General features: G+C 48.4%; 2 protein-coding genes and 1 long non-coding RNA gene across 3 annotated transcripts; 2 read left to right on the top strand and 1 right to left on the bottom strand.

Annotated features, from left to right (window-relative positions):
- The first annotated feature begins 497 nt into the window (after positions 1–497).
- LOC124689922 lies at positions 498–4,951 on the top strand. The gene is made up of 4 exons (XM_047223374.1): positions 498–2,159; positions 2,634–2,955; positions 3,094–3,389; positions 4,380–4,951. Exons 1-3 carry the CDS (start codon positions 498–500, stop codon positions 3,345–3,347), a joined length of 2,238 nt encoding a protein of 745 aa, XP_047079330.1. The 3' UTR covers positions 3,348–3,389; positions 4,380–4,951.
- Positions 3,643–7,388, bottom strand: LOC124689921 (receptor kinase-like protein Xa21). The gene is made up of 2 exons (XM_047223373.1): positions 4,298–7,388; positions 3,643–4,182 (listed from the first exon to the last, which is right to left on the bottom strand). Exons 1-2 carry the CDS (start codon positions 7,386–7,388, stop codon positions 3,809–3,811), a joined length of 3,465 nt encoding a protein of 1,154 aa, XP_047079329.1. The 3' UTR covers positions 3,643–3,808.
- A 2,576-nt stretch (positions 7,389–9,964) lies between these two features.
- Positions 9,965–12,465, top strand: LOC124686813. The gene is made up of 4 exons (XR_006997945.1): positions 9,965–9,977; positions 10,198–10,519; positions 10,658–10,953; positions 12,011–12,465. It is a non-coding gene; the product is annotated as an uncharacterized LOC124686813 (long non-coding RNA).
- The last annotated feature ends 188 nt before the right edge of the window (positions 12,466–12,653 follow it).

Raw genomic sequence — 12,653 nt, 5'->3', positions numbered from 1 at the left:
CGAAACAAGCTGCAGGTGTGTCGCTGACAAGATTCTCGCCGAGGACGACGCGTCGCTGGTTGCCACACCATGGACACTGAAGCGGCCCACCACCGCACGCCCTTCTTCACGGTTCCACACCACATCGATCACTGCTTCCGTAGACGCGATTAACGCCGCCATTACAACGAATCGCCTGATCCTCGCTCTGATCCCCTTTTCCATGGCCCCCGCCTTAATCCTCAATTCCTCATCGCGCCGCCCGCGCACTCGGACCCTCCATCCTCCAGCCAACAATGGGCGGATCGACCGAGGATTCCACGAGGCCACTCACTGCCAACTCAATGCCCCTCACCACCGGCGAGGAGCTGCTCCCGAACAAGCTGCGTCTGTCCTGCTTCCACGACGCCGGCGCCGAGGCGGAGGCGTCCATCCTCGCCGAACTGGGGAAACCGATGATGGGGATGGACATAATGCGCCTGTACGAGGAGGCGCTCGGCAGGCTCCCCGTCGCCGACATGCCGGAGCTCTCGGCCTGCGTTGTCCGCGGCGGCCACTGCATCGGCCTCCTCGACCCGGTGTCCAACATCATCCTCAACGCCCTCAATCTCCTCTGCCGCCGCAGGTGCACCGGCGCTACCACCGGCGGCAAGAAGAACAGGGGCAAGGGGAAGGAGCGACCTTGCGACGCAGCGCCTTCATGTCTTCTCATAGCTTTGCAGTCCAACACGGGCCTCATCGCCTTCATGCGGACCTACTTCCGGTACCTGTCCGAGGGGCAGGCCAGGCGCTACCTCCGCCTGGCCGGCGCCGACCTCGCCGTCGCCGTCCAGCTCGGCGAGCACCAGCAGTTCACTCCACACGCCACCACCGGCGCCCCCCGCGACCTCTGCAGCGGCAGGACCCAGTACGCCCTCAAGGTCGCCGCGGCCAGAGCGGAGCACCCCGTGCCCGACGACCTGGCGCTGCTCGCGAGGCTGCTCGTCCCCTTGAATAAAGACCACGCCGCGCCCCTCGCCGCCGTGCTGGAGAAGGGGCGGCCTCTCAGCGTCGGCGACGTCAACGGCATCCTGGATTTCTTCCGGCTGCAGCACTGCGCGGCCTCCCCTGCCGTCCAGGTCACCTTCCTCCGCAGCCCTCAGCCAGCGGACGCGGAGATCAGGAGCTTGTTATTTGGAGCAGAAGCAGCTGCCCACTTCTTCTGTCCCGTCGGCGAGAACCACGTCGCCGACGTCTTTATCTCGTGTCGTGATGATGTACTACCTGTATCTAGCATCAGCGACTTGCGGACTCCAGACGAGATGAAACACAAGTTATCTGCCTCTCTGGATGCCGCCGCCGCCACAATTGCCAAGTGCAAGTGCACTCCTCCACCACCACCATTGGCAATTGGAAGAAGTGATCGTCCTACTACCGCACCTTCCATCACTGCACGCGAGTGTGATCACACAAGGTATCTGAAGGTATGCCTCGTCGACACAATCCATGCTCTCTACATCAAGGCTCTATCGCTGCTGCCGCACAAGGCGCTCCACAGGCACCTCCGCGGCATCCTGGTTGCAGGGCATTGCTATGGCCCCATGGACCCTGCGTCCAACATAATTCTCAATGCCATCTGGTACGACACCGTATTCCCTCAGCCGGAGATGGATGCTGGGTTTGAGCCGGACATTCTCGACAGCGAATCTATGCTTCGCGTGGAGGTCCGCGCCCTCGAAAGCCTTGTTGCCTTGGTCTCCACAGCCACTGGCTTTTCGGAACACATGGCCGTCGAATACCTTTGCTACAAGCAGTGCGACCTATCTGCGGTGTTACAGATGGCAACAGAGGAGGTGCGCTATAAGTTTTATGTTTCTGCAGGCCAAGCTGGAAAACACCCCAAGCATTTGGAGCTTGCATCATTTCTCATGTCCATGGCCCATAATGCCCTAAAGGACACCCTGCTGACCGACAAAGCAATGAGGAAAGGCTATATCATTTCTGATGCAGTTCTGGAGCAAGTGTACAAAATAATGGAAGGTCAAAGCTCATCCATTTCACCATCACTTGATCATCCTAGCCTATGCCCACCAGCCTGGAAGATGCTAGCATCTAGGAAGGATGAATTTGTCAAGAAGCAGAAGTTCCTTGGTCGAGTCTTGGGAGAATTGCTTGTTGACTACTCGAATCAGCATCCTTGGGTAATTATATAATTCATCTCTTGGTAGTTTGTTGTAGTATCTTGGACAAAGGCTTTTGTTAGGGGAGGGGTGGGGGACTTTCTTGAACTGTTTCTTCCAAGAATGTATGCCATCTTAATTAAGCTTGCACACAAAATATTCTTACAAAATCTTGCTTGACTTGCTGCTTGTTGGAATATATATTACATCTCAATTAAAGTGTGGACAAAGTATATTCTTAGAAAAGTTTCGTTGAGCTTCTTCTTCATCTGAATTAATCTTGGACAAAAGGTAGGTAAAGCTTTGAATTGCTAGTTATAGGAATATATTTTATCTCTATTAGTCTAGTTTTACAAGTCCTTGTTCTTTGGAATGTTTTGTTCGTAAGAAAAAATAGCTTATTTGGATCACATGCCATCTCTTGATTGTTATTTGGATAGAATCTACAACTTACAACCTAACTCTGTCTTACTTAGCTTAAAATGATTGTTGTAGGAACCTGTTCCGAGGCTAGATGTGATATGTGGTGTTAAGAAAGACTACAGCAGGCATTCAAAGTTCTACCATGTCAATTTCTTGGTGTACTATGATGATGTTTCTTCAGCCCGTGTGCTCTTTTTTGCTGAAGTCTGGGTGTCGAGCTTTCAGGCCAAACCTAGCACATCTGTGAATCTGGTAAATGGACCATGTATTAGATATGGTCGCCAAGTTGAATCTAATGTGCCGTTCACCAAGGTTTATAGTATATCTAGAAAGGAATCAGAAACTTCATTTTGTTGTCCACTACCTTATTACAGTCCGGATCATCCATACCTTGGTAAATGCATTTCTGTCTTCCGAACTTCCTGGAATCTGAATTTGGATTGATTTATTCTAATGTATCGATTATAACAAACTTGATATCATTGCTAGGAATGCCTCATGCATGTCTTAATCTCCATTTATTTACATGCAGGACGTTGCACTTCTTGTGAGCCTATTTCGTGCAAAATTGTCCATCCACCATCTGGGAATCATACCGGGGCAAACTACAGTCAACTTGGAGAACTCTTTCAATATTTGAATTTTCGTGATTATAAGCCTTCTGCTGCGGATAGCATAACGGAGTCAGATTTTGTATACTTTGATTCTCATAGGGACACCAAGTTTGCAGAAGGTCTCAATGACAGAAGCTCTTTGGCGAAGAAGAAGGCGCTGATCATCCGCTGATCCTAATTAGGTGGAGGAATAGTTGTTTGCACTGTGCCAAAGGTAGACTCATTAATTTAATCAACCGTATTGGTGGAGAGGTACTAGGGTTCTTTGGACTACAGTTGTAGGATTAATAGTGTTGCCATGGCTCATTACACCATAACTTCAAGAATACTTCTTAATTTTAAGTTAAGTTTCTTCCAGGCCCTTCGTTGAAAATCTTTGCTTTTTCATTGATAGTAAAATAAAATACTATCACTCCTTAAAATGGCTCTAATGCAATCTCTTCAGCTCCTTGCATATTATTGCAGACTTACATGGCAGATTTATATGTATGATTTTCAGTACATCTGTAATATATCGCATGCACTAGCATGCCTTCAATATCATCTACTCCCTCCGATCCTTCAATTGAAACCACGACACTTATTATGAATCGGAGGTAGTTGATCTTTGTTATCAGTTCTTCCAGAAGATCATTAATGCATATAGAACTTATCTCTGATTGTCTGCAACTCTCTAAGTGCATCTCCAATTTGAATGCGTTCACTTGGGGTCTCCTTTGAGCACGAAATACCAATCTGTAGAATGGACATGATGTGACTAATTCTCGTGTCTTCTCTGTTGTGATAGTCCGCAACAGTTTCTTTGCCGTTATTTTCTGCTTTTAATAGGTCTTGGTCAATGACATTAGCTGCTTGGTCTGGCAGTGCCATTTGTACGTGCTTATGAAGGCTAAGCATTTCTCCAAATTCAGAGCTTGTTGGTTTTCTTCCAGTGAACATCTCGAGCAGCAGTATACCGTAGCTGTAGACATCACCATATATTGAAGCTTCGTTGCCAATTCCATACTCTGAAAGTGACAAACATAATTTACTAAATAAGCATCCTTCGATGTTGATAAACTGTAAAAGTCGCATGCAGTGACTATGCAATATATGGGAGTAGTCGAGTAGAGTTATACAAACCTGGAGCAACATAACCAATTGTTCCTCTTATTGCATTCCGACTAGTTGACTTGTCTAACTTGTCACTATGCTCTTCACGTAGGAACCTTGCAAGCCCGAAATCGCCAACATGAGCAACCATGTCATCGTCCAGGATAATATTGCTTGGCTTGAGGTCACAGTGAACAATTGGAAATGGCTTGTGGTGATGTAAATAGTCGAGTGCAGAGGCCACATCCATGGCAATTTGGAGTCTCTCGATGAGATCTAGCACCTTAGGTTCATTATCTTCCTCAAGATGCTTGTATAACCACTGATCTAGATTACCATTTGGCAGAAACTCAAATACAAGAGCCTTGAAGTCACCACCTCGGGAGTCAATACTGGAGCACACTGTTATAACCTTCACAAGGTTCCGATGGCGAATACATCTCAAAGCCTCACATTCTGCTTCGAAACTCCGTGATGCGCCAGCTTGTTGCAGGTTGAGTACCTTCACTGCAACCACAACTTGTTGGCCAGAAATTTCCATTCTTCCCTTGTATACTGCACCAAAGCTGCCTACCCCAATGAGGTTCTCTGATGTGAAACCATCGGTTGCCCTGGCCAATTCAGCATAAGAAACTCTGGTGTGTTCCTTATTGGAGAAAGAGATCTGTGGCTTTGCTCTTCTTAGCTTACTCCTTTTCCATAACATGAACAATGTGAATAGTATGACCAACAGAATTGCGACTCCTGCTGTGATAATCATGACAAGCTTTGAAGATATTTTCCTTTTAGTGAAGCTGGAGCACATTTTCAAATTCAATTGTGGGATCCCACCGCACAAAGCACTGTTTCCCGTGACCGAGGTTGCAGTTGCATTGAGAAATATCCCATCTTCTGGAACATCGCCTTCAAAATCATTGAAAGAAAGATTCAGAGTAGCGAGACCTTTCATGCTACCAAGGAACCCAGGGATGCGACCAGATAAATTATTTTGAGAAAGATCAAGCACTAGCAGGCCCCGTAACTGTCCTAGTGACGGTGGAATTGTCCCCTCAAGGAGGTTCCCAGACAAATTGAGATACTGCAATGCTTGGCAGTCTCCTATACTGGTAGGAATCTTTCCTGAAATCATATTATCAGAGATATCGAGCTCACCTAGATTCCTGAGATTCCACGCTTCTGAAGGCAAAGTCCCAGACAATGAGTTATGCGCAAGGTGCATGGCACTCGACAAGGTTGAGATGAAGAAAAGTTCCTTAGGTACTGGACCAGAGAGATTGTTGTAAGAAAGATCCAGTTCTTCCAAAGGACAGTTGCTGAGAGAAGAAGGTATGGCTCCACCGAGCGCATTAATATCGAGGAAAAGAGTTGTAAGTTTTGTAAGATTTCCAATAGCTGCTGGGATGGGTCCTGACAAACTGTTGTTCCACAAAGATAACCGATTCAACTTCTCCAGCTTACCGAGAGATGCTGGAATAGTGCCCTGGAGAAGATTACACTCCATGTCAAGTTCATCCATGTTGATGTAGTTCCCTATCGTTCCAGGTATTGTTCCCGCTATACTGTTGTATGCAATGGCAAGATACGTCATCTCCGTCGACAAATTACCGATCGATTTCGGCAGCACGCCTTGGAGCCTGTTGTTGCTAACATCCAACAATATCATATCGCTGCAGTTGGTGAGAGTGGTCAGGAAGGCCCATTCGGCATCGTTGGCTGCTTCAAGCTGATTCCCCGCGAAGTTCACCACAGACAGCATCTCCTGGCGAGCTCCCAGGCACCCGGGGATTGTTCCTGACAGGAAGTTATTTACCGTCTGAACCATCTGGAGCATGGAGGCATTGCACAAGGACGGCGGGATCACGCCATGGAACTGATTATCAGATACGAGGAACATCTGAAGATTCGTCATCGTGTCGCCCAGATCAAGCGGAAATCCCCCGGTCAGGTTGTTGCTCTGTACGTTGAGCATTTCAAGAGAGGAGAGGTTGAATAATGAAAGTGGCAGGGGGCCTTCAAGCTGATTGTTGTCCAGATAAAGCTCGGTGAGGGCGTGGAGGTTCCCGATGGCATCCGGAACCGGTCCGACGAGCTTGTTCTCCGCAAAGGAGACGATGCTAAGCGACCGGAGATTTCCTATGGATTCCGGGATGCGCCCTGCAAAGCCATTGCTCTGGAGGTCCAAGGATGTTAGCGAGGAGAGGTTCCCTAGCCAAGAAGGGATGGTTCCTCCGAGGCTGTTCTGTTCCAGATGAAGCGTGGTGAGAGATGACAGGTGCTGCAACGAGGATGGTATGCTCCCGGCCAGCCTGTTCGAGTCGGCGGTGAGAGCTGTCAACGCCGACAGGTTCCCGAGCGAGGCTGGGATGGAGCCTGACAGCTGGTTGGAGCCGAGGCCGAGGCCGACGAGGCTGCCAAGCCTGCCGATCTGCCAGGGGATCTCTCCCGTCAGGTTGTTAAACTCTAGGACGAGCAGTTTCAGGCTGGCGAGGCTGCCGACGTCGGAGGGTATGCTTCCGGTGAGCCTGTTCTGGCCGAGGTCGAGCGCCTCGAGGTTCCGAAGCGAGCGGAGCAGCTCCCCTGGAATGGGGCCGTGCAGCTTGTTGGTGTTGAGCAGGAGGTACCTGAGCTGCCTGCACCCGGAGAGCGGCGGCGGGAGGGGTCCCTGGATGGAGTTGCTGCTGAGGTTCAGGTGCCGGAGGTCGCGGAGGCGGCCGAGCTCCGGCGGCAGCGCGCCGTGGAGCCGGTTGCCGGGGAGGTGGAGCCGCGTGAGGTACGTGAGGTTCGCTAGTGCGGGGCTCAGCGTGCCGACGAGGCCGAGCCCCGGGAGGTCCAGCGCGACGACGCGGCCGCGGCGGCGCCCCCTCGTGCCGCACGACACGCCCCGCCATTGGCACGGCGGTGGCGCGGACGAGATGTTGGTGGCGGTGGTGGTGTTCGTCCAGGACGCCAGGGCCCGTGAGGGGTCGCCTATGATGAGCGACCTGAAGGACAGCAGCGCGTTGCGGTCCGCCGTGGTGGCAGCAGCAGCCTCAGGAGCGCCGTGCACCGTGTGGCCGGCGATGGACAATGCGAGGAACACGGCGACGGCGAGCAGGGGTGACGCGAGGGATGGTGCTACCATGGCTGTGCGACGATGAGGTAGCAAGCTAGCGACGGAGTGTGCACTGGGCGCAGCAGAGAGCATAGCACGTACGGCAGAGATAGGGAGACGATGAATTTTCCGAGGGGCCACCTGCAGCGGCGTCCTCCGGCCTCCGCTTGTTTCGTTTCCATGAAGACTCATGGGTCAATGAGTATGGGAGTAGGACGAGTACCTTGGGTCGAGAAGCCGACATGAGTGATCAGCTGGTGGCGCGCGCCTCACCTTTTTGACCTGGTTTCGGTTCACACTCTGGTAGTGGCATGGCATCGCCATTGAGTCGCTCGCTGATCATTGCCGGCCACCGTTCAGGATCAGGGCGTGTCGCCGCACCATATATCTTAGCGTGGTAATCTCCGGTCAGTGTGTGTGCTTCACACATCGTCGAATTGGACACCTAAAAAAACAGAAAATCATCCACCAATCTGACAAGAGCAGAAACCCAGGCAGATAGGATAGTTGTTCTCCGCATATGAATGTGGAGATTCACATTGATGAATCAAATCAGCAAGACAAGCATGCACATATGTACTCCATCCCATTCTTTTTAATTAACTTAAATTTAGTAGTACAAAATTGTATTAAATCTGATTTAATTAAAAGAGATCGGAGGGAGTAGTGGATTAACCAAGCCAAAGCGGACTAGAAGTATTCCCTCCTTGTCATCATAATATAATAATTTAATGTGTATTGGTTTCCATGAAAATCTTTCCTAAGTACCCATTCGTTTCCATCAGAGAGAGAGAAGCGGTTAGCGTTTTCCTACCGGTGCCGCCTCTGATCTGCCTCGCCTCACGTGGCCTTAGGGACATGGAGGTGCGATGAACCCTGGTCCTTGTCAGCGAGACAGCTCCGTTTTTTCTTGTTTTTGTCAGGGTTTATGTTCTACTGAGGAAGGCGTGGTAGCGGCGACTTGCTGAATGTTTCTAGTGGTATTGATTTGATATTCTAGATGTAAAGACTTTTTTATGAACTTGGTCAAAGTTTACATGATTTGCTTTTAAAAACCTAACATGCACAATATTCGGCATAGAGGGACTACGACCTAATTGACATGCACGATGAGTACTAGAACCGTAAGACAAGAGGAGTGAGAAAAGGCCATCCCAATACGTTGGGGGCTTCTCTCCGCCAACGCCACCGACTCTCTCTCCTTCGATGGTCTTTCATGACTTGGAGGTTCAGCGAACCGCGGTCTCTCGTCGGTGGGTGGGTTCCGATGTTTCTTTTTGTTTAAGTTGGTTTATCTATATTTGTCGGGTGATGAAGCGGAGACAAGATCTCGATGTCAGGATAAGGTTCGTTGTCCCATCCCCATTCTAATGGTGTACCTAGCATCAGCGAAGGGCGAGTACCTAGCATCAGCGAAGGGCGAGTGGAGTTTTGTGTCCAACGGATCTCCTAATATCCAATTGATTTTCATATTCGTTATTGTGGTTGTATGTTGGGCTCTTCGAAGGTAGGATTTGAAAGGATCGTATGACGCACCTAGAGGGGGGGGGGTGAATAGGTGCTAACCAATTTTTAGTTCTTTTTCAATTTAGGCTTGACACAAAGGTAAATTCTCTAGATATGCAACTAAGTGAATTTACCTATATGACAAGATAAGCAACTAGCATGATATAGCTACACAATATAAGAGATAGAATAGGATAGAGGTAACCGAGAGTGGAGCACGCGATGACACGGAGATGATTCCCGTAGTTCCCTTCCTTTGCAAGAAGGTACGTGTAAGGGTATTTCACCCTTATCCATTATTTTGGTAACGATGACACCGTGCTAAAGTATTTGGCCTAATGTGTTTATAAGGATAATCTCAGGTATTAGGCAATGAGGCGTAAATGGTGTATCAAAGGAACAAGAAGGCTAAAGGTGACCCCCCATTTCAACAACAATCAAAAAGGGGTTACAGGAGAAATCCGGTCACCAGCCCGGTCCAACCGGGCCAGCAACCGGCCAGTCCGGCGTGCTGGCCGGTCAACCGGCCGGAAACCGGGCTCCAAAAGAGAAGCCAGCAGATCCGGTTTGCGCCCGGTCGACCGGGCTCCTGACCGGCGGGTCCGGCGCTCCGTCCGGTCGACCGGTCGGAAACCGGGCAGCAACCGGCCACCAACCGGAGAAGCGCCAGGACGACGCAAAGGAGCCCCGGTCACTGATCCGGTCCAACCGGCCCCACGACCGGGCTGTCCGGTCTGTGGCCCGGTCTGACCGGCCTCACGACCGGGCTGTCCGGTCTGTGGTCCGGTCAACCGGGTTTATCGAGGAAGAATGCTGAGGTGGCAAGTGGCAACGGCCAGATTTTGAAGAACACTATAAATACCCCTTCTTCTACCTTGGAAGGGTTAGGCAACATACTACAAGCTGTTCTTGAGCTCTCTCTCTCTTACTCCATTGCTAGAAACACCAAAAGACCAGACCTCATCCATTTCACCATCAGTTGATCATCCTAGGCTATGCACACCGGCCCGGAAGATGCTAGCATCTAGGAAGGATGAATTTGTCAAGAAGCAGAAGTTCCTTGGTCGAGTCTTGGGAGAATTGCTGCTTCACTACTCGAATCAGCATCCTTGGGTAATTATATAATTCAGCTCTTGATAGCTTGTTGTAGTATCTTGGACAAAGGCTTTTGTTAGGGGAGGGGTGGGGGACTTCTTTGGAATTGCTTTTTTTGTTCGTAAGAAAAAGAAGTGCTTGTTTTAGGATGACATGCCATCTCTTGATTGTTATTTTGATAGAACCTACAAATTACAACCTAACCCTGCCTTACTTAGCTTAAATTTGATTGTTGTAGGAACCTGTTCCGAGGCTAGATGTGATATGTGGTGTGAAGAAAGACTACAGCAGGCATTCAAAGTTCTACCATGTCAATTTCTTGGTATACTATGATGATGTTTCTTCAGCCCGTGTGCTCTTTTTTGCTGAAGTGTGGGTGTCGAGCTTTCAGGCCAAACTTAGCACATCTGTGAATCTGGTAAATGGACCATGTATTAGATATGGTTGCCAAGTTGAATCTAATGTGCAGTTCACCAAGGTGTATAGTATATCTAGAAAGGAATCAGAAACTTCATTTTGTTGTCCACTACCTCATTACAGTCCAGATCGTCCATACCTTGGTAAGTGCATTTCTGTCTTCTGAACTTCCTGGAATCTAACTTTGGATTGATTTATTTTAATGTATTGATTATAACAGACTTGAGATCATTTCTAGGGATGCCTCATGCATATCTTAATATCCTTTTATTCACATGCAGGACGTTGCACTTATTGTGAGCCTATTTCATGCAAAATTGTGCATCCACCATCTGGGAATCATACCGGGGCAAACTCCAGTCAACTTGGAGAACTCTTTGGATATTTGAATTTTCGTGATTATAAGCCTTCTGCTGCGGATAGCATAACGGAGTCAGATTTTGTATACTTTGATTGTCATAGGGACACCAAGTTTGCAGAAGGTCTCAATGGCAGAAGCTCTTTGGCGGAGAAGAAGGCGTTGATCATCCGCTGATCCTAATTAGGTGGAGGAATAGTTGTTTGCACTGTGCCAAAGGTACACTCATTAATTTAATCAACCGTATTGGTGGAGAGGTACTAGGGTTCTTTGGACTACAGTTCTAGGATTAATAGTGTTACCATGGCTAGTTAGAACGTAACTTCAAGAAGTACTTTTAATTTTTCTTCCAGCTCCTTCGTTGAAAATATTTGCTTTTTCATTGATAGTACTCCCTCTGATCCAAATTAATTGACCCCACTTTATCTAGACAAAGTGGAGACAATGAATTTGGATCGGAGGGAGTAAAAGAAAACTCTATCACTCCTTAAAATGGCTCTAATGCAAACTCTTCAGCTCCTTGCATATTATTGCAGAGTTACATGGCAGATTTATATGTATGATTTTCAGTACATCTGTAATATATCTCATGCACTAGCATGCCTTCAATACCATCTACTCCCTCCGATCTTTGAACTAATACCACGAAACTTATTATGGATCGGCGGGAGTAGCTATTTGTTATCTGTTTTCCAAGAAGATCATTAATGCATATAGAACTTATCTCTGATTGTCTGCAACTCTCTAAGTGCATCTCCAATTTGAATGCGTTCACTTGGTGTCTCCTTTGAGCACGAAATGCCAATCTGCAGAATGGATGTGATGTGACTAATTCTCATGTCTTTGCTGTTGTGATAGTCCCAAAAAGTTTCTTTGCCGTTATTTTCTGCTTTTAATAAGTCTTGGTCAATGACATTAGCTGCTTGGTCTGGCAGTGCCATTTGTACGTGCTTATAAAGGCTAAGCATTTCTCCAAATACAGAGCTTGTTGGTTTTTTTCCGAGTGAACATCTCGAGCAGCAGTATACCGTAGCTGTAGACGTCACCATATATTGAAGCTTCGTTGCCAATTCCATACTCTGAATTTGAAAAACATAATTTACTTAATAAGCATCCTTAGATGGAGATAAACTGTAAAAGTCACATGCAGCGACTATGCAATATATGGGAATAGTCGAGTAGAGTTATACAAACCTGGAGCAACATAACCAATTGTTCCTCTTATTGCATTCCGACTAGTTGACTTGTCTAACTTGTCACTATGCTCTTCTTGTAGGAACCTTGCAAGCCCGAAATCGCCAACATGAGCAACCATGTCATCGTCGAGGATAATATTGCTTGGTTTAAGGTCACAGTGAACAATTGGAAATGGCTTGTGGTGATGTAAATAGTCGAGTGCAGAGGCCACATCCATGCTCTCTACATCAAGGCTCTATCGCTGCTGCCGCACAAGGCGCTCCACAGGCACCTCCGCGGCATCCTGGTTGCAGGGCATTGCTATGGCCCCATGGACCCTGCGTCCAACATAATTCTCAATGCCATCTGGTACGACACCGTATTCCCTCAGCCGGAGATGGACGCTGAGTTTGAGCCGGACATTCTCGACAGCGAATCTATGCTTCGCGTGGAGGTCCGCGCCCTCGAAAGCCTTGTTGCCTTGGTCACCACAGCCACTGGCTTTTCACAACACATGGCCATCGAATACCTCTGCTACAAGCAATGCGACCTATCTGTGGTGTTACATATGGCAACGAGAGGAGGTGCGCTATAAGTCTTTTGTTTCTGCAGGCCAAGCTGGAAAACACCCCAAGCATTTGGAGCTTGCATCATTTCTCATGTCCATGGCCCATAATGCCCTAAAAGACACCCTGCTGACCGAAAAAGCAATGAGAAAAGGCTATATCATTTCTGATGCAGTT

The sequence above is a fragment of the Lolium rigidum genome, chromosome 2 (assembly GCF_022539505.1).
Source record: "Lolium rigidum isolate FL_2022 chromosome 2, APGP_CSIRO_Lrig_0.1, whole genome shotgun sequence".
Lineage (NCBI taxonomy): Eukaryota > Viridiplantae > Streptophyta > Magnoliopsida > Poales > Poaceae > Lolium > Lolium rigidum.
This window is presented reverse-complemented; position numbering and strand designations above follow the sequence as displayed.